Genomic DNA, 21294 nt, shown 5'->3' on the forward strand with positions numbered 1-21294 from the left:
GTCCAAAATTTAGCTGACAACAGTTTAATTAGATGTTTTATATGAAATACTTCCTTTACCCGTTCATGACGCGGAATTTTTTTTTCAAAGTAGGAATCGATTAATATTGAAAAAATAATAATATGGCAGTTGAAATTTAAGAAAATCTAGAACATTTAGTCCAACATTTAATTAAATGTTACCGTGGAAACAAAATTGTTGTCATTCTGATAAAATATTGAAATGTTCATATTTTGTTCATTTTTAGGCAATAAGAAGGTTTATGAACATGATCGAAAATCATCCACTTTCACTGATGGGACTACGCAAGACCATGTCTTGTGGCGAGCCTTTTCTACGAATCCTTGCAACTTCAGGTCGCAGCCGGTTATAATTTGTTGTAAGTTGTCTTATCTCTCTGTCTGGCCGGATGTTTAAAAATATTTAAACAACGTCTAATCATAGAATGAAAGAGTTGTTTTACATGAAAATTGAAGAGCATATAAAACATGTAACTGGATAAAGATGCCACACTTTAGGACAATTTAGTGCTTTTAAAAACTTTATTATATATCTTCGTTTTGATGCTTTTGCAATAATATCCAAGTGCCGAAATTCCACGTAACTAGGTAAACGTAGTTTTCGTAATTTGTTTTTCTTTACAATTGGCATTCTTTATGAAGGGTTGGTGAGGAAATTTTAGCAGATAATTTTAAGCATCTAGTCGCGCAAGACCAAACTGTGAAACATGTATTTGACAGGTAGATGTTTGGTAAAACGTTGTTTGTTTACCAATATGTCTGTGGTTCGGTGATAAACTGCTAAAGCTTAAAGAAGTCATAGGATGGGCATGTTGACACTAGCAGATGGAAGAACGGACGGGAAAAATTTATAAACTAAATATGAAATGGACCTGCATGTTCTACAAATTATCATCTATCTATCAATCGGGTTTCGTAAAAGAAACTGCTTTATTGCAGAATCCACGTTTTGTGAAAAGAATGTGTGACAGTATATATTTTCAGTGTAATTATAACTAACGATGTGCCAGTGTAATGATTGCAATTTATTTGCAACGAAAATGTACAATGAATGAAAATATAAACTACACATGCATGTTCAGATCTTGCTCCTTCCACAATATGGATATAGTTTCCATAGCAGTAATACTAACACTTTTAATAGATATCGTCGTTTCGAATATTGCAAAATACGATTTTCATCCTGTAAAATATAAGTAATAAATGGTTTTAAAAATAAACGTACTTCTTAAAAAGTTATTGTAAGATACTGTGTTGCATAACACATATTATGCATAATTATAAACAAAAAACTAACAACAATTAAATGTACATCCACACGTTTATAATTGAAAGTATGATACTTAAGATGCATTAATATATAAAAAGGTAGGCACATATGACACTCAGGTTTTCATCATACATGGTTTCTCAAGTAAAAACTGCGAAATAAAAAAATGATTTTTAACACAAACCTTAGCAAAGCACAACAAGAAACAAGAGAAGGACAAGATGCTGAAGGAGTTGTAGCTATCAATATCTTTCAGTTAGTATCTTGTGATAAGGGAAAGATACGAATCGAGAGGCGAAGCTGTGTTTAAAACAACACGTCTTTCGTTATTTACCATTGCGGGGATCATTCTCTTACGTAACTGTAACAGTGTAACTGGATCAAAAGAATATCTTTTGAAAGAACGAAAGTCTATCAATTTAAAAGAACGAAATGTAAAAAGTAACGAAACTTCATTTGCATGAAACAATGTTTCATTAACTCTTCGCCTCTCAATGGGTTAATGACTGTTCTTTGTTCGGATAGACCTGATCATAGGATGGCGGCTGCCATTGCTGTACTGTAGAAGGTGCCATGTTTGAAGTAGTAACAACTGGATAGTTGACTGCACCATTATATCCCACTTGCCCATAAGCCATATTCGTCGCTGACATACCTTGCATTTGAACTGAAAATGTAAATTTAATGAGTTTTTAATAATCATACAAATGGTTAGAGTCATTTTCTTATTTTTCTTTATAAAAAAGATTGAAACATAATATGCAGGGTAGGATTTTCTCAATAAGTTTTCTCTTTACGCAAGTTGCAAAGGATAAACAAGGATAACTGAATATAATGGACCCTAAAGTTCTATTGTATCCATATACCCTGATTTCTACAAACTAGGAACATTAACCTATTGTATGATTGATTATACAATTTCTCATGTATTAAAGTTATATAAGAAAGATATAGGGGTACATAAACAGAGCGCAACTGATAAATGTAAAGCCACTGATAATATTCTTGCTTTGCCAGAAGGAAACACATTTAATGTCTATGCGTTGAAGATCCCACTTACTTTCCATTAATTAGTGTTTCTTGGCATTCACTGGGATTTGATGTCAATTTGCAGGTGAAAAAAGTTAGAAATTAGTAATTGCATTGTTTTGTTTGTGAGGCTATTACAAAGTACCAATGAGCGAACAACCACTTTCATGTACAAGTTAAACATGTCTAAGCCAGCTGCTTTATAAAGTAACCACTGGCTTTAAGCAGTTAGTCAGCTGACTTCCCTAAGTGACCTTCTGTTCTAATTTCAGCTAGTCTTACACAGACACTTGCCTTATAGCACTATTAAGCTGCAAGCTTGTGTTGCAGCTCAGGCTGGTTTCTTGACACAGGTTTGACTGTAAACACACTTCATATCACTAAGGGTTAAGTTCAAGAATACGATTTTAACAAAGACAATATCTTTTTTGATGTAAAGTATTGTTTTGCTTGCAATTTTGATAATACAGTTCGCCTTTAAAATGTACTCATTTGACATTATATCATAGAAATTATCTATTATAGATTATTGTGCACTGTTGTTATGGACAAGCAGGGTGGAAATGTCTTTTCATAAAAGGTTTTAGTACTAATTAGAAAAAGAAATGTTTCAAGAATTATTTCCATGCAAAATACATATTACTTAAAATGAGAAAACAACCCAAAAAGCTTTAATATCCTGCAAGTCTATGTACAAAACCATTTACCTTCGTACCTCGAGCAAATAGTTTGATTACTGATCCGCGAATTGTTCAGTAAGTGTTTACTGTATACCTACCTGTGGTTGTCTGTGCTCCATTAGGCTGACACACCTGTCCAGCACGCCCTCTAGACTTCCGGCAGCAACAGAATACTGCTACCAACACTGAAACAATTATTGCTACAAGGGCTATCGACCCTATCACGATGCCAATTATCATGGCAGCTTCACTGAAACAGGAATAATGTGTTATAACTCAGTATCATCAAACTTCAGTATCATAACAGGAAGAGAAAAAAACTTTTATGAAGACAGTAATTGTGAAAAGGCATTCCTGCACGTTCTGTTAAAACTCTGCTATTTTTCAAAAAATAAAAGACAGAATCTACTAAGAAAACTCAGATGGCTGTGTGCTTGATTTTTGTTTTTGTCAGGCTTAAATGAAAAGACCTAACACAAGTTTTCGTATTGAGAATCTGTCGAAGGAATACAATTTTGTCATTTTTCGCCATTCGAAAGTTTTCTACGATATAGATTTTATAGATAATCACAGTCGTGAATGTACATATGATCTATAACATTGTGAAATAAAAGGTATTGACTCGTGCGTGAAAACAAAGCTGTATTGATCTTCTGTTAGTTTGTAAAAGATAAGCTCAGTTTTCAGGGTTACTTTCGCATTGATGTTTTTGCTTTTTATGTACATGTACTTATCATAACTTATTCCGCGTTGAAAAGTGTGGTGGTTTGTACTTCTACTATTACTTGTGCAATAAGTTTTTAAAAAAGTGAGGTATTTTTCACAAAAAAAAGAGAAAGAAATATCAAATGATATTACATGTGAATTAAACATTTCCTTTTCATTTCAAGTTTTGACATTCTATAGTATCTTACCAGGAAAAAATGTATTTCAAAATAGATTTCATATTTTTCTGCTGGGGATAAAGTGAGGAGGGAAAGGGGAAAACGTCCATTCATCTTATGATAACCAACATTTTTTAAATAAAATACATTTAGACGGCTCTAACGACAATAGTTTTTTTTTTTTGTGAGAAGCAACTCCTATATTTACTTACCCACTGATACAACAGTGCTGGTCCCAGCCATCGCCACAACAACCTTCCTCACACCAGATTGTGTTGGCATCATGGTCCCACCAATCACTGCTGTCAGTGTTGTAGTCAGTGCACCACTCCCCAGCAAATATACCTATGGTACAGAAAATAAACGTAATAAATTGTCAACAACACATAGTTTACGAAACTTTCTATATTATGGTCGGACAACGAAATCGGTGGTCACGAGCATATCCCCACCACTACAATTAAAGCTACTTACTTTCATTCAGATAGAGTTGATGTGTTTTATAAAAGTTCATTCAGATAGACGTGTTTTATAAAAGGAAGTTGGAAGTGCCAAGGATTCTTCAGGAATTGGAACGTTTTCCGTTTCTTGTTACAAGAGTCTCTAACATTCTTTGGGAAGTTGCTGGTCAATTATTGTAAAAGGCTATCCTACGAGACAAGGCGTCCCCAGATCTGAGATCTTTTGACTCTACCAACTGAAACATTGCTACATATAAGTCCCTAGAATATGCGTATCAAACGTTTCGCCTCTTACCGGTTTGTTTTATCGTTGGCCGGCCACCACTTCAAGAGATAAAAACAGAATTAGAATTAGAGTTTTATTTAAGATTGATTTTTTATTATTTAACGTCGCATCGACACAGGATAGGTCATATGGCGACTTTCCAGCTTTAATGGTGGAGGAAGACCCCAGGTGCCCCTCTGTGCATTATTTCATCACGAGCGGGCACCTGAGTAGAACCACCGGCCTTCCGTAAGCCAGCTGGATGGCTTCCTCACGTGAAGAATTCAACGCCCCGAGTGGGGCTCGAACCAACATTGATGAGGGGCAAGTGATTTGAAGTCAGCGACTTTAACCACTCGGCCACGGATACCCCGTATTAAGGTTTAGAATAATATCTTCAAAACATTTTTGATAAACAGACAATATCTTTACCAACAATCTACCTGCCCATTTATTGTTCTGTCGTACTGTCCCGTACGACTGATACTTAAAATATTCTCAAAATGTTGTTCCCTTTTAAAAAATTAAATACCATTTGTTAAGAAATAAAACTAACAATTGCTGAAATCTTATGTGAAATTTCAGCACACGGACATTATGCAAATGTATCAGACAAAGACATATAACAGTTCTGTTAAAATGGTGAGTTTTTGAAGGCACCTGACTGTCGAAAGTGTAACCTTTTTATGCAGCCCTTTTCTGGAATTCATTGTATATCAGTAAACTGACAGCTGTTTTGTAGAATGGTATACATCTATCTATGTATCTTCGTTCGCTGCTTTACTCCCCTTTCAGAGGATGCGCAGTCGGTGCAAGTGAAAGATCTTTACAGAAGTATATTGACAGTGAGATGTCAAAGTGAGAAAGTGAGACTGAAAACACTTAAAAAGTGTTAGATACTAGTATACAGACAAGAGTAGTAAAATCAGGTTATAAACGCACTTTGCTACAACTAGCTGTATGTATGTTGGTATTCTGCTTGAAAATTTCAGGCGTAGGCAGAAGAACAATTTCAGGTGAGAGTCTTAGACCAGAGCACTTGGAAAAAAAGGAAACTTTCTAATTATAGGAAACTGTAGGCCAGGGGATGTGTAGATATTACATTTTAAGAAACGAATTGTTCTGTTTGCTGTTGTGCAGATTTTATTAATATGAGTGTTTAAGGAGATGTATTTATCTAAAGTTTACACCAAGGTATATTGCATTTGTTACGGTTTCAAGGATTTGGCCATGAAATGTATAATCATGTTGCATCGTGTGTTTGTTTCGTGAGATGTTACGAACCTTTCTTTCCATGACTTGGTGTGGTTCGATTTCTTATTCTCAAAAAAGGAAGGCTAAGTCTTAAATGTGCTTTGTACGTTTTCTCACTTCATTTGTTTTATATATAATGACATGCTTTGGACTACGTACATGCTTCAACAATTGTTGAATAATTGAATTATTGAAAGGCTGTGGCGGTAAAGTATATATAGATCATAAATTATTCTGACTATACCTGTTGTGTTAACTCGACATTCTAGAAACGGGATCTTATTACATTCATGAACACAACAATTTTAGGTACACGGTAACGGACACTCAATGTCAAAAATGCTTAGGTATCTATGGTTTGATGTTGACGTTTCAAAGTTCAATTTACATACTCGGAATCAGCATACTTTACATTGTACGTATACCTTGCCTTATTTAGGTAGGAGCCAGTATAAAACTGAATCATGAAAAGTACAAAAACATCGCTGTCCTCGAAATCGAACTATACCTAAAACAGGTTGAATACAATTGTTATTTACAACTTTAAAGGCGCAAATATACCCATACGTATCAAATAATTTGTTGACTGTATCTGTCATAATTTATGCTACTGATATTCTAAATTTAGCAAATGTTCTGTTTAATGTTCTATTTATTCAATTAATGTCTGATATTTATTGCCAAATATTTATATCAAGATAACATTCCCATAAACGATTATTGTATGGATATTGTATGTATTAACGTAATTTCATTAATATTTACATTTAATAAAATTTAAATACAGAAGATAGTAAATAGCGTTGTATGCAATCAAAGGTTTTCCTGTGAAGATATTAACCGAGATCTTTGACGATTATATCAATTTTCTTACAATTGTATCTGTCGCTTTATCTATTTCTAATAAATACGAATTACGAAATCGTCCTATTCAGAATGTGTTCACGCAGTTTATTCAATAATATCTTTAAGAAGAATATGTATGTCTGTCAGTTTCGCATGATAATTAAATAATATTTTGAGTGAGTAGGATTTAACGGCGAAGTTCATATATCCTAGAGAAGAAGTTATTTCAGAAAGCAAAACTGAAAATCATTCTTAAAACATTTATGTAAAACATGTACGTAGTGTCAAAAATACCAGTTAACACTATACCATCGGAGTAGATGTGAATAAGAATTATTCATGATTACATTTTATGACAGATGCCTGTCTGCTGTAAAAATATCAAATATTGTTGATCAAACCCCGTTTTAAACAACTGTTTTATTCAAGACTGAATGTCAAAGTATGCAGAGCTCCGTGGAGTGAAGTCTCCGCAATCAAAACTAATATTATGTTTAATAATAAGTGGTGCTTGATACATTCATTTAATGACGAACTGTTAATGTTCAAAATAGACCTAGATAAAATGTATGTTCTGGTTCTGTTCCGATCTTTCTTTAGCAGAGGAGTAAAACAGGTATTAAATAGTCGCATAGAGTTTCATACTATAAGCACTGTAACAATACTACATATTCAACGAATAGTTCTTCAATTAAATACATAAACGTTTAAATAAAATACCTGTCTTATACAAGGAAGAAAACGTTTAAAGTTTTACCTGTAAAACTAATACACAAGATAATGCCAAACAATAATCTTCCCTCCATTTTGTTCGCTAAGTACCACACTAAAAGACTACCCGTATATTATTACATCTATTTTTAGAAAATTATACCCGTAAAGAATGGATTGTATAAAGGCCATGTATGACAATGACGAGAGCTTATGTAAGTATTTCAAAATACCGTCTGCTTTCAGTATAAAATGTGTATGTATTGTGAAGTATGCACTGAAGTTTAAATAAAAAGAGTGTATTGTCCGTAAGTATTGACCTGGCATTCGTGAAAAATTCCGTGTATTTCCGTAAATAATATAGCGATAATTATTGCATATATAATTCTTTATTGACATAGCGATAATGTCGCATGCACAGGTAGCTGTTTAGACAAAACGTTTAGCTGTCAATCTCAGGGTTGTGGGTTCGAGTCCTATATCTGACTTTATTTTTAGTTTTTCCATTTTTATATGTAAACTTACAACATATCATGTTATCTGATCAAACGTATCGTGATTTTATGGTTCATTTATTGAAAGTTATCATATTTAACGATAGTAGAAAAATTGGGGGAAAAAAAGTTTTAAAATTATTTTAGATACAAAGACAAATTACTTGTCACCAGCATTTCTAGAAAATAAAAACTACATGAGAAACAATAAAAATTCATAAAATATGATACATAAAATAGTATAACAATAAAACAGTTATCGATAACATTACATTAAAAATTATCTAAGCTGATTTCAAATCCGCGGTAACGTCATCATTCCACTACGCCACCATGTCATCGGTTAACTGTATATGTTACTTTAAATTAGTAATACAGTACAACTTCTACAGAGCGGCCCTCTCTTGAGCAAAAACCTCTCTATATCAACATCATCAAAATTTCCCTAAGCTGAAATATTCCATCAAATTTACCTCTCTAGAACAATAACCTGTACATAACAGTTAATATTTGTATCTCCTAAAGGGTGTTGCTCTACAGAGGTTGCGCTGTATAGATATTTTCAGGATACAAATATTGCACAAATTAACGAAAACGTGCCGGGTCAATACTTACGGACAACGTTGGAAGAACTGAATATAAACAAACACAGGGAACAATACCATTCTCTAGATATCTCTTTTTTCCAGATAGGGTTGTCTCCCCTTGCCCCTTAAGTAGACTTAAACTTATGAACGGACATAGACAAGTACTGTAACTATAAAACGGACATAGATGAATACTGAAACTAAAAGAAATTAAAGTTGTGAACGGAACGAGCCATATACAACATATAAGGCGTGCCATGAGAAAACCAACATAGTGGGTTTGCGACCAGCATGGATCCAGACCAGCTTGTGGCGTTCTGTGAACCGTGTCTGAATTTGCCTTGTTCCTCTAAGCAGAGGGTTTGGGTACATTTACAAAGTTCATATGAGCCGCGCCATGAGAAAACCAACATAGTGGCTTTGCGATCAGCATCCGCGCAGTCTGGTCAGGATCCATGCTGTTCGCCTTCGAAACCTATAGCAATTACAAAAATCGTTAGCGAACAGCATGGATCCTGACCAGACTGCTGATCGCAAAGCCACTATGTTGGTTTTCTCATGGCGCGGCTCATATGAACTTTGTAAATGTACCCAAACCCTCTGCTTAGAGGAACAAGGCAAATTCAGACACGGTTCACAGAACGCCACAGAACCCGTGAGGTCCTACTGTCCAGTGTTCACGTAGCCGGTGTTGCTATCAGCACTATCTGGCATACGTGGCTCGAGCTCAGGTTGTTGCAGTGGCCGGTGCACCTCTAGCAGGTAGCCCGTGGAAGTTCGAGGAATATCACGTGAGGGAGCATTGTCGTTACTCTCGTTATGGCACATATAACCCCGTTCTCCCCTACATTCATACGGGCGGTGATAAATTTTTGACACATTTAGTACAGATCATATTACAGGATTTGGATATTCAGGTGCGTAGCAGCTTTTGGATGCTCGTTAGAATAATACTTGCGACAAAGAGAAATTCAAAAGAAAAATTAATAATGTACTTTTATAAAACATTTCTAAAACCTGTGAACTTAAATTAGAAGGGTTATTTCTATGATAATTACAATGTGGGTTGTGAAATATTTTCAAGACAATATACAAATAACAGAGGCCAGTGAGCATCCGGGGTGTTATCAAACAATGCCTTTGTTATCACTGGATCAAATCAATGGAATGCTTGTTGGTACCAGGCTTCGAAAACAAAATTTTATAAAAACCGGAATAAACGTCTTCTTAGTCATTGGATCAAATCAATAGAACGCTTGTATTTAGCGTGTTCTAAGTCGCTGGATCAAATCATTAGAACGCTTGTAAAGCGTCTTCTTAGTCGCTGGATCAAATCATTAGAACGCTTGTAAGGCGTCTTCTTAGTCGCTGGATCAAATCAGTAGAACGCTTGTATTACGCGTCTTCTAAGTCGCTGGATTAAATCATTAGAACGCTTGTAAAGCGTCTTCTTAGTCGCTGGATTAAATCATTAGAATGTTTGTCTGAACGGGGCGTTGGAAACGAATAAGTTCAATGGAAAAAACAAATCATTTCCCATTGGCCCACATTGTAGTTTTCTGTGTTATGGGCCTTTCCTAACATTTTTGAAAACCTTTGATATCTTCTTCTCTGGATTGAAGAACTATCCAAGGCCTATCATAAAACTGCAACAATCTCGATATCGACATTATGGATAAAATCCCGTTTTCCGGTATAAACCACTAATAAACGCCCGTTCCCGTTTTCACGGTGAGGTGGGTATCGGCCATTACGCTACATGGCGGTAGTGTTTAGATTATCCTTTTTTAAAGTTTTAAACAAAGAAAATGAATAAAAAAAAGTATTGCAGATTATCATTAAACATTGTTGTAATTAAGATATAGCAAAAATATCTTCAAAGTTTACTTTATTTTTGAAATTTTATCTTTTATTCTACACTGCCGCTTCCGTGGCTCGATACCGAAGGTGTGAACTTATTTGTATTTTTCAAGATAAACAGATTATTTTTGCAAAAAAAATTGTACACGGTCTTTATATCGGTTAATCTCGCCGACCCCGCTGACCCTATGTACGGAAATACCGGAAAATGGGATTTATCAATAATGTCGATATGGTCAATACATGTTGACCATCACTTTTAGGCACTTTTATCTCTTTGAACTCTGATACCCTAGTCCGGCAGTGATGTATTTTTTTTTTTTTTTTTGGTTTCTTTTTTCACAAACATGCTCCACCGGTAAAACATGCATAACTATCACCCAAAATGCATCATTCCAACTAATTTTAGCCAGAAATCATGAATTAGAATTTCAAGTGACGAATTATTTCGGATACGTGCCTTCTACCAAGTCGTCAAACCCTAGCCGGGAATCGAACTCACGATTTATAGACCTGCGCTCAGCGGATGAAGTAAAAGACAGAAAGAAAACAGCGGTTGTGACTGAAACTCGCTGTAATTCAACAGCGGTTGAATGTTAAACATGTTTAGTTCTATGTTGCAACTATCTGTTTGTGTGATTCAAGAATCGTAACTTTGTACGGAGGACCGGCGGCTCAAACTTGCAACCTCTGCTTTCGTATTTACGAAATATAAGGATTTGTACGAGTACGTGCATATTGTGTAAGGGTTCACTTTTCATTTTGATAACCGTCTGTGGCGTCAAGTTCTGAAGTTAACAATTTCAAAACAATTTACCAGTACACTCATCGGAAGTTTATAAGGATACGCTAACGCGTATATGTAACTTTGGGATAGTATCTCTTATATCATGGTCACGGAAATTATAGAAGTTATGCTTTATTTCAAATAGCGGCTGCGGTATAAACTTTCAAAATAATGAAAAGTTAACCGAATCCGCCGTCAGTAAAGGTGAACATTTGCATGGAGCGAATAATTATCCGGACAAGCCAATGGAAACTAATCCCATTGTCATACTTTACTAGGATGGATAAGTAAGAAACGAAATAGTAAAAATGGATTACCTTGTGATGAGCGTGCGTGCATGCATGCGTGCTTAGGGAGTGTTAGGGATAAAAACAAGAAAAACAAGATTCAAACAACATTTACTTTCATGGCGGCGGTCATACATCTGAAATCACAAACTTTTAAATATTTGAACTTGTTATATAAATTAAATATTGAACTATGATATTTTACAATAATGATGTTTCAAGTGTGAAAACTCTGAACTACACATACAGTTGCATATGCATAAATTCTTCATTTTAGCTGCGTATTACAACGGAAAACTTGTCCATTGGTACTTTGAATAAGAGAAAGATGAAAAAATAATCATTAATATATAGAAAATATATTCAAAGAGATTTTCAAAAATAACCTGATCAGTATTTTACGCAAACTTGTCGCACTAGTGCATGTAAAACGTTCGGCATACTGAAATCGCCAGTTTAACAGTTAAAAAAACTTCTTTCTCACGTACCATGATTCGTTTCACGTCTGTGGTGAGCCTCTGATGAATGCGAGTGTAAAATAGAGATATATCATAAAAACACGAAAAGTAAACTATGTTGTGATTTGCGGGTAGGGATAGCGTTATGTAATGTTCGGTGACCCCATAATTTTATTCCACCAATAGACAGAAAATAAAATTTTCATCATCATGTTAGTATTTTCTCAAATTCTATCGTTTGGGTTTTATATGAGACAAGATTAAGGCAAACTTTATATTCAAAACTCAATGTCATATTTGTCGCTTTGACTTCACTTTAATGTAAATATCGACTTTAACGTTAAAATGATCTCCACAGATTACTCGTACTATGGTGGCATACATAATGTTTTTCTGCCAACCACATCCACTTATTTATCTCGAAATGTTTCGTAAAAATGTCACTTATTCAGTTATTATATGACAAGTGGCAAAACTGAGTGTTATCCACATAAGTATCTTAACAGGACAAACCTGCTGTTGGTGGCCTTTACTGCCATCCACATATTCACTTACGTTAACTAGGTATCTCGATTTTTTGTCACTTAGTTATGATTAGCAATATCCCGTAATTACGGAATGAATGAAAATACATAAAGGGACATACACGCATTCATTCCGTATACCGTACAGGGGACGAAAAGTCTAACTGTTAATCTCCAAGTTGGGTATGAATATTAACTGGATATCAAGACAACTTTCACAATAACCACTTATTTATGTGAATATGTGTGTGGCAGAAGTGGGCACTAATTGACAGGCAGTTTTGTCCTGTTAACATAATTATCTGATTAACACGCAATTTTGCCACTTGCCAGATAATAACTGGATATGTGTCATTTTTAGAGAAAACTGTTTACATAAATAAGTGGATATGTGGTTGGCAGAAATATGCCACCATAGTATACACCAGTTTAAAGACATTTTAAAATAAAAATATGACGAGTAACAAGCTAATCGATATTTGTTTAATGAATAAAGCGATTTACGAAAACAGTCCAACGTGTAATCATGGTTGTTCAAAAATGGACGTCAGTGGTCGTGTTTGAAGAGAAAAAAGTTTCAGACATATCAAAAAAGTGAAATACGCATTATATGAGGAATATGCTGAATTTTAATGTTTAACAAAATGTTGAAACGGGACCCAATAACTTCAAATTAGGCGCAATCCACCTCAAGGGCCACTAGAGCTAAAAGAACGTCTTCTCATGAACCACTTGTTTGAAATTCATCCAACTTTTTAACATCATTATAAGGCCCTTTCATAGTTTTGTTCTAATATGGGCGCTTGCCAACTTTTTAAGGGGCCAATGGAGCTAACAATTGAAACACCTTTAAACGACTTCTTCCCGTAAGCCGCTTGGTTTATCTTATCAAACTTATTCTTAAATGTCACTATAAGGTCCTCTGCCAAGTTTTCATTTTTCAATTTTGTGGTGCTTTGTCCCTTTAATGGGACACTCGAGCTAAAATATCTTTAAATTTCTTCTTCTCATGAACTGCATGATGGGTCCTTATCAAGTTTTGTTTGTAGCATCATGGTAAGTCCACTCCCAAATTTGCCCAAAAGCGTGCGCTAGGTCCCTTATAAGAGCAGCTAGAGCTTATAAGAGGAATACCTTTAAATGACATTTTTCATGAACTTTTTATGGAGCTTCATCAAACTTTGTACCATTTGTACACATTTTGTTGTATATGTCCTCTTGCAATGTTGCTCAAATGGTGACGCTTAGCCCTTTAGGTGCCACCTGATCTAAATTAGAAATATCTTTCAACAACTTATTCTCACGAAAGACCTTATGCATCTTCACTGTCTCCAGAGCATAACTCAAAAACCATTGAATTGGTCTTGCGGAAACGTTAGCTATTCAGATGTAGTGCAATGTTCATGAAAACTTTATCTACTTTCCTTTTTTTTTTTTTTTTTTTTGAAAAGTCATAATTATAGTGAATTACATGAAAGTTTTGAATGGAATTTAAACAAACTTTTCCGGCATGGTAAAGCACAGTTAAGAAACTGCCATTTGTATTTATCAACCGTAACCGTTGTATACATATTGAATAAAGTAATTATTGAAAACACTCTTTTCCTCTTGAACTAATAGACCTGGATCCAGAAATATTTGAATGGGCGGGGCTGGGCCGATAAGGAATCTAATATATTTGCCATACGGAATCTATGCAAATAATCTACTATTACTTTTAATGGAGTCAGTAAATGGCATATGTGCATAGAAAACAACGATATTTACCAGAATTCATGAAGAGGGATTTTTTCTTTGCATGCGACGGTCTTAGAAGATTCACCGAAGGACAGCTCTAGTCATAAAACGATATTCAAACTATCGCTTAAAACTGGTCAAACTCCAGTGGATGGAAGAGTGCAGTCCCTTCGATCCAGTATACTAGGAAGGCCAAAACTCCGAGGCTAGCACCTATAGGACTGTGAAATGATGTAACATATTCTAGCTTTCAACAACAGCACGTCCTAATTTGACAGAAATGGTCTCTTCAGTTTCATAACCAATATTGTTTCAGTTCAGAGCTTATCTGTGAAACAAAACTTATCACTTTTACACATGAGGTCTTCGAGAATCTAGAGAATGGCCAGCAAACTGACAATTATGGTAATGCACTTTGCAAGCGCTTCCAAAAAGGTTGGCCACCATAAAATAATACATAAACTCCACTGGGAGTCCATCCATTAGCATCAGACAGCACAAAGTCATTACTAAAAGACAGATCCCAAAGTGTCGTTGTTTACGGCTGTCCCACATGCACTCTACCTGTTGTCGCTGCAGTTCCGCAGGGTTAAGCAAAAGGCCCCTGTCTCTTCCTGATTTACCTTAACAGTTTACCGACTTCATTACAAGTAACAGTAGATTATTTGCACAAAACACCATTGTGTGTTTTAATATGCGGAAATCCTAACTTGTTACACAAATTCTGCAAAATGATCTCCGTTCCCTAGAAGCATAGGAAAAGGACTGGTCAGTGAAGGTTAACCCAGATAAATATTGGGTACCAGAGGCTATTTGAAAGTAAACAAAACAGGTATTTACAATTACACGATTACGACATGACAATATAAAGCAAATGTCTCAGTGGGCACCTACATTTTACGTGTTAAATTAAATCCTTGATTGTATCATAATGATGCACGAACGGGGTTCTCCTGGGCCTTGTTTTCGGCAGAAATATAATAGAAAGGTATCATACTGTAGCTTGGCACATGTACTTTTCACGGATACTAAGATGTTTGAAATGACGCATTGAATCGGTGAGCAGCAGTACGCTAAATATAGTACAAAAATGTATATTTCTTATACGTAATCATAAGCATAAATGCGTAGAAAAGAACGGTTTTTACCCGAATTCGGGACATGGAATTTTTCTTTGCAGTCAACACTGGGATGGTCCTAGAAGACCAACTACTTACTAACATAACGATAAAACAATATTAAGCCCCAACCACGGTGCTCTCCTTTCAGATATCACTTTTTATTGGTTAACTTTAATCTTCTGTACAACGAAGTGCGTAATCCCAGTTTAAGAAACATAGTATGAAATTGCATGGGTAAGTTATTGAAGGGGTGACTCCTAATAAAATCTCTGCGATACTACACAAGGAGATTCACCGAAGGACAGCTCTAGTCATAAAAAGATATTCAAACTATCGCCTAAACCTGGTCATACCCCAGTGGATGGAAGAATGCAGTCGCTTCGATCCAGTATACTAGGAAGGCCAATATTCCGAGGCTAGCATCTGTGAAATGATGTAACATATTCTAGATTTCAACAGCACGTTCTAATTTGACAGAAATTGTCTCTTCAGTCTCATAACCAATATTGTTCCAGTTCAGAGTTTATCTGTGAAACAAAACTTTTCACTTTTACACATGAGGTCTTCGAGAATCTAGAGAATGGCCAGCATACTGACAATTATGGTAATGCACCTTGCCAGCGCTTCCAAAAAGGTTGGCCAGCATAAAATAATACATAAACTCCACTGGGAGTCCATCCATTAGCATCAGATCCAGAAATCCCAAAGTGTCATTGTTTACGGCTGTCCCACATGCACTCTACCTGTTGTCGCTGCAGTTCCTCGGGTTAAGCTATAAGCCCCTGTCTCTTTCTGATATACCTAAACAATTTACCGACTCCATTAAAAGTAACAGTAGATTATTTGCACATAACACCATTGTGTGTTATAATATGCGGAAATCCTAACTTGTTACACAAATTCTGCAAAATGATCTCCGTTCCCTAGAAGCATAGGAAAAGGATTGGTCAGTGAAGGTTAACCCAGATAAATATGGGGTACTAGAGGCTAATTGAAAGTAAACAAATCAAGTATACCGGGTACACCAATTACCGGGAATCTTATTTGTTATCAGGCTCGCGATATATACCAAGGTAATGAATAACATAGAATAATGTTTTATCATAACATTGCAACACTTCTATTTAAATTAAGTGCAAACATTTCAAAATGTATTCTAAAACTTGACAACTACCGAGTCAACAAAAAGTCCATGTGGGCCGCCATCTTTGTTTAGTCAATATACATTTGTACCTATTACCGTGAAACTGAATATTAGCCAATCAGAAGACAGAAAAATCTAGTGCAGGGCAGAATTCAATACTACTGTACAAAACTTCTGACCTTTAACGTCAAAATAAGGTAAATTATTACATTTCATTTTTTCAACTTTTATAATTACAGTTTTCTTTTGCACTTCTGTCCAATATTTGAAGCTATTTTCTTGCATTTAAGGTTTCATGTCACATAATGGACAAATGAATGTGACACCACGCCTCAAAACTCTAACTGGTGTACAATATTTTAGGTGTACCCATCCTGAGCAAGAGTCACATCTGCCCTACTTGATTATTTCAGTAGTGTAAGCACATGTGAAGGCATCTGGTGAGCTCTTTTTGCATACAACACAATTGTCTGTTTCATCATCCTCAACATAACTGTCACTGTCTGAGTCGATGTCCACTGGTATGCTACTTGTGGTTTTCAGGTTCAGGCCAGATGTTCCAGGCAGTGGAGATTTGTTTTTCAACAGGTTTAGAGGACTTTACAGTTTCTTTGAACTGGATTTGTTTTCATTTTCAGGTTTAATTTGAAGACTGCTTTCAGACGGCCTTTTCAGTTTTGAAGACTTGGTTGGTGACATGAGGTTACCGTGGACGGCTGGTGGAACTTTCCTTTTCTTTTGGGCTTGCAGTACCTTTGTTATTTTTCTTTGATCTAGGAAACTTAGTTCTTTTTCATTTTCAGTACCAGTTGTGTTTTCTTCAGTTGTGTCTACTTCATTGACCGCTTCCTGATAGATTACAGAAGGGGCAGTTTGTGATGGAGTTAATTGGTCCCTATTTATGGGATACATTCCTGACTTTTTGAAGGCTGCAATAAGATTGGCCGGAGTGACAGCATTGTTATATGCCTTGCCAGATAGTTCAGCGATATTCAGCTAATTGATCTGCATACCAGGTGTTCTCCTCATGTATGCCTGGCACTCGCTGTGGTATGCACTTTTCATAGGCCCAAAACAGCCCACGTTCAGAGGCTGAGTAATGTGCGATGTATGTGGAGTAATAACTAAGAACACTACATTTCTTGATTCCCCCCATTCTTTCAAGGTCATATTTACATGGGACTTATGTCCATCGAACAGGAGTAACACTGGTTCATTACTGTTGGGTACATATTTGCTGAATTGCATTTTTAAATAGTCCAGAAAGATCAAAGAATTTGACCATCCAGAGTCAGGCATTGTTCCTGCAGATCCAGGGCAAGCACCATCAAGGAAGTCAGATTTCCATCTTTTGCCTGGGAGTTATAGTAAGGGGGCACCCTGTTGCCAACAGCACTCCCAGCAGCAATTATGGTAACTCTTTGTCACCTGCTACTGGTAACAGCTTGCGATACAGAACCTTTTCCACAAAGGACATTAGTAGACCTATGCTCCATGAGAAGACCAGACTCGTCAACTTTCCATATATTTTCAGGTTTGTCCATCAGGCCATGATTTTTTAATAACTGAGTCAAGCTCCTTGAAATATGCATCCAGGACAGCTTCTGAGATAGCCCGGGCACGAACTAAAGACAGCTTCTGGGGTTTTGCCAAGGTCAGATCTGCATGTCTGGTAATGAATATGACTCTTAATATGCGGAAATCCTACTTTGTTACACAAATTCTGCAAAATGATCTCCGTTCCCTAGAAGCATAGGAAAAGGACTGGTCAGTGAAGGTTAACCTAGATAAACATGGTGTACTAGAAACTTTTTGAAAGTAAACAAAACAAGTATTTACAATTACACAATTACGACATGACACTATGAAGCCAATATCTCGGAGTTCTCCTGGGCCTTGTTATCGGCAGAAATATAATAGAAAGGCATCATACTCTAGCTTAGTACATGTACTTTGCACGGATACTAAGACTTGTGAAATGACACATTGAATCGGAGAGCAGCAGTTCTCTAAATATAGTGCTAAAACGGACATTTCTTATACGTAATTATATGCATATGTGCCTAGAAAATAATGGTATTTACCCGAATTCGGGACATGGAATTTTTCTTTGAAGTCAACACTGGGATGTTCCTAGAGGACCAACTACTTAGTTACATAACGATATAACAATATTAAGCCCCAACCAAGGGTCCCCTCCCTTCAGATATCATTTTTCGTTGGTTGACTTTCATCTTACGTACAACGAAGTGCATAATCCCAATTCAAAGAAAGTAGTATGAAATAGCATGTTTAAGTCATGGAAGGGGTGAAATCCTAATAAAGCTTCTGCGAGACTACTCAAGGAGATTCACCAAAGGAAAGCTCTAGTCATAACAAGTTATACAAGTTAACAAACTCTCTAGAGCAACACCCTTTGGGAGATACAAATATTCACTGTTATGCAAAGGCTCTTGTTCTGGAAAGGTAAATTTTATAGTATATTTCCACTTAGGGAATTTTAATGACGTTGTTGTAGAGAGGTATTTGCTAAAGAGAGAGCCGCCCTGGAGAGGTTGTACTGTATATTTATATTATCGCTTACAACTGGTCAAGCCCCAGCAGATGGAAGAACGCAGTCGCCTTTATCCAGTATTCAAGGAAGGCCAAAGGTCCGAGGCTAGAAACTATAGGCCTATATCCTAACGTGTACTGCCTGTGTAATGATGGAACATATTCTAGCTTTCAACATCACGTACTGCTTTAATAGAAATGATCTCTTCAGTCCCAAACCAATACTGTTTGGCTTCAGAGCTTATCTGTGAAACAAAACTTATCCTTTTACCAAAGAGGACTTCAAGAATCTAGAGAATGGCCAGCAAACAGACAATTATGGTAATGCACTTTGCTAGCGCTTTCAAACATGTTGGCCACCATAAAATAGTACATATACTCCACTTGGAGTTCATCCATTAGCACCAGAGAGCACATAGTCATTACTCAAAGACAGATCCCAAAGTGTCGTTGTTTACGGTTTTCCCACATGCACTCTACCTGTTGTCGCAGCAGTTCCTCAGGTTAAGCAATAGGCCCCCGTCTTTTCTTGATTTACCTTAACAATGTACCACTTCATTACAAGTAACAGTAGATTATTTGCACATAACGCCATTGTGTGTTTTAATATGCGTAAGTCCTCACTTGTTACAAAACGTCTGCAAAATGATCTCCGTTCCCTAGAAGCATAGGAAAAAGACTGGTCAGTGAAGGTTAACCCAGATAAATATGGGGTACTAGAAACTATTTGAAAGTAAACAAAACAAGTATTTACAATTACACAATTACAATACGAAGTTATCGGCAGAAATATAATAGAAAGGTATCATATTGTAGCTTGGGAAATGCATTTTGCATGCATACTAAGACTTTTGAAATGACATATTGAATCGAAAACCAGCAGTACGCTAAATATAGTGCCAAAACGGACATTTCTTATACGTAATTATTTCCATATATGCATATAAAATAATGGGTTTTAACCGGACATGGAATTTTTCTTTGCAGTCAACACTGGGATGGTCACAGACGACCAACTACTTACCACGCTTACTTACATTACGATATAACAGTATTAAGCCCCAACCACGGGTCCTCTCCTTTCAGATATCATTTTTCTTTAGTTAACTGTCATCTTATGTACAACGAAGTGCGTTATCCTAATTCAAAGAACATGGTATAAAATAGCATGGTTAAGTCATTGAAGGGGTGAAATCCTAATAAAGCCTCTGCGAGACTACCCAAGAAGATTTACCTAAAACAGCTCTAGTGATAACAAGATATATTCAAATTATCGCTTAAAACTGGTCAAGGCCCAGTAGATGGAAGAATGCAGTCGCTTCGATCCAGTATACAAGGAAGGCCGAAAGTCCGAGGCTTGAAACTATAGGCCTATATCCTTAACATGCATTGCCTATGAAATGTTAGAACATATTCTACCTTTCAACATCACGTCCTGCTTTGAAAGAAATGATCTCTTCAGTCCCAAAGCAATATTGTTTGGTTTCAGAGCTTATCTGTGAAACAAAACTGATCCTTTTACATAAGGGGACTTCGAAAATGTAGAGAATGGCCAGCAAACTGACAATTGTGGTAATGCACTTTGCAGTGCTTTAAAAAAGGTTGGCCAGCATAAAATAATACATAAACTCCATATTTAAAATGGCATATCATGTTATTCTTGATACAACAATTATATAATAAATAGATCGTATGTAACAGATATGACCTGTCACTATTTACGACTGCGAAAAGGCGTAAAAGAATTCGTTTAAATATTGTCAGCAGTATAAGACAACCAGTACTTTCAGTTTTTTAAAGCTTCAGTGAGGTTACAATATGAATCAGATTAGTACCGGTAAGAAATCTGTGAAAGAAAATATATTGTTCTTTTCAGTTTTCTCAAAAAGTAATGTTTTTCATTGACGACCTTTCTGGGACATCGACCTATGTGTGCATATTTTGTTGTAACATTTATACATTGAACCTACAAGTATGTGATAGAGCGAAGAAACTCCGTCTGAATCATGCATTCAATATAATTCAAGACAAAATTCAGTAAGAACAATTTTGTAGTACCTTAGTTCCTAAATTTTCATCCTTTGGGTCAAAGACATTCTTATGTCAGGCAATTTCAGACTGTAATGCTCTGCCAAGCAGCCTAAAAGGTATAAAAAGTAAATCAAATTTTAAATCTACTTTAAAAGCACATCTTTTTAAAGAAAGTGCATCACTAGAGGAAAGCGAAACCATACGATATTAATATGTAGCTTTTCAATTCAGTTGTTGTTTCAGAAATAATAATTCCCAAACGTGGTTTATTGTAGAATAACCCGAGTTCTA

At 35.9% G+C, this 21294-nt stretch overlaps 1 protein-coding gene across 1 annotated transcript; it reads right to left on the minus strand.

The window, feature by feature from the left end:
• Positions 1-1032: 1032 nt before the first annotated feature.
• LOC123537922 (uncharacterized) lies at positions 1033-7621 on the minus strand. Its single transcript, XM_053547557.1, has 4 exons — positions 7467-7621; positions 4096-4228; positions 3098-3249; positions 1033-1957 (listed from the first exon to the last, which is right to left on the minus strand). Exons 1-4 carry the CDS (start codon positions 7513-7515, stop codon positions 1782-1784), a joined length of 510 nt encoding a protein of 169 aa, XP_053403532.1. The 5' UTR covers positions 7516-7621; the 3' UTR covers positions 1033-1781.
• Between the last annotated feature and the right edge of the window lie 13673 nt (positions 7622-21294).

Source organism: Mercenaria mercenaria, chromosome 1 (genome assembly GCF_021730395.1).
Source record: "Mercenaria mercenaria strain notata chromosome 1, MADL_Memer_1, whole genome shotgun sequence".
Taxonomy (NCBI): Eukaryota; Metazoa; Mollusca; class Bivalvia; order Venerida; family Veneridae; genus Mercenaria; species Mercenaria mercenaria.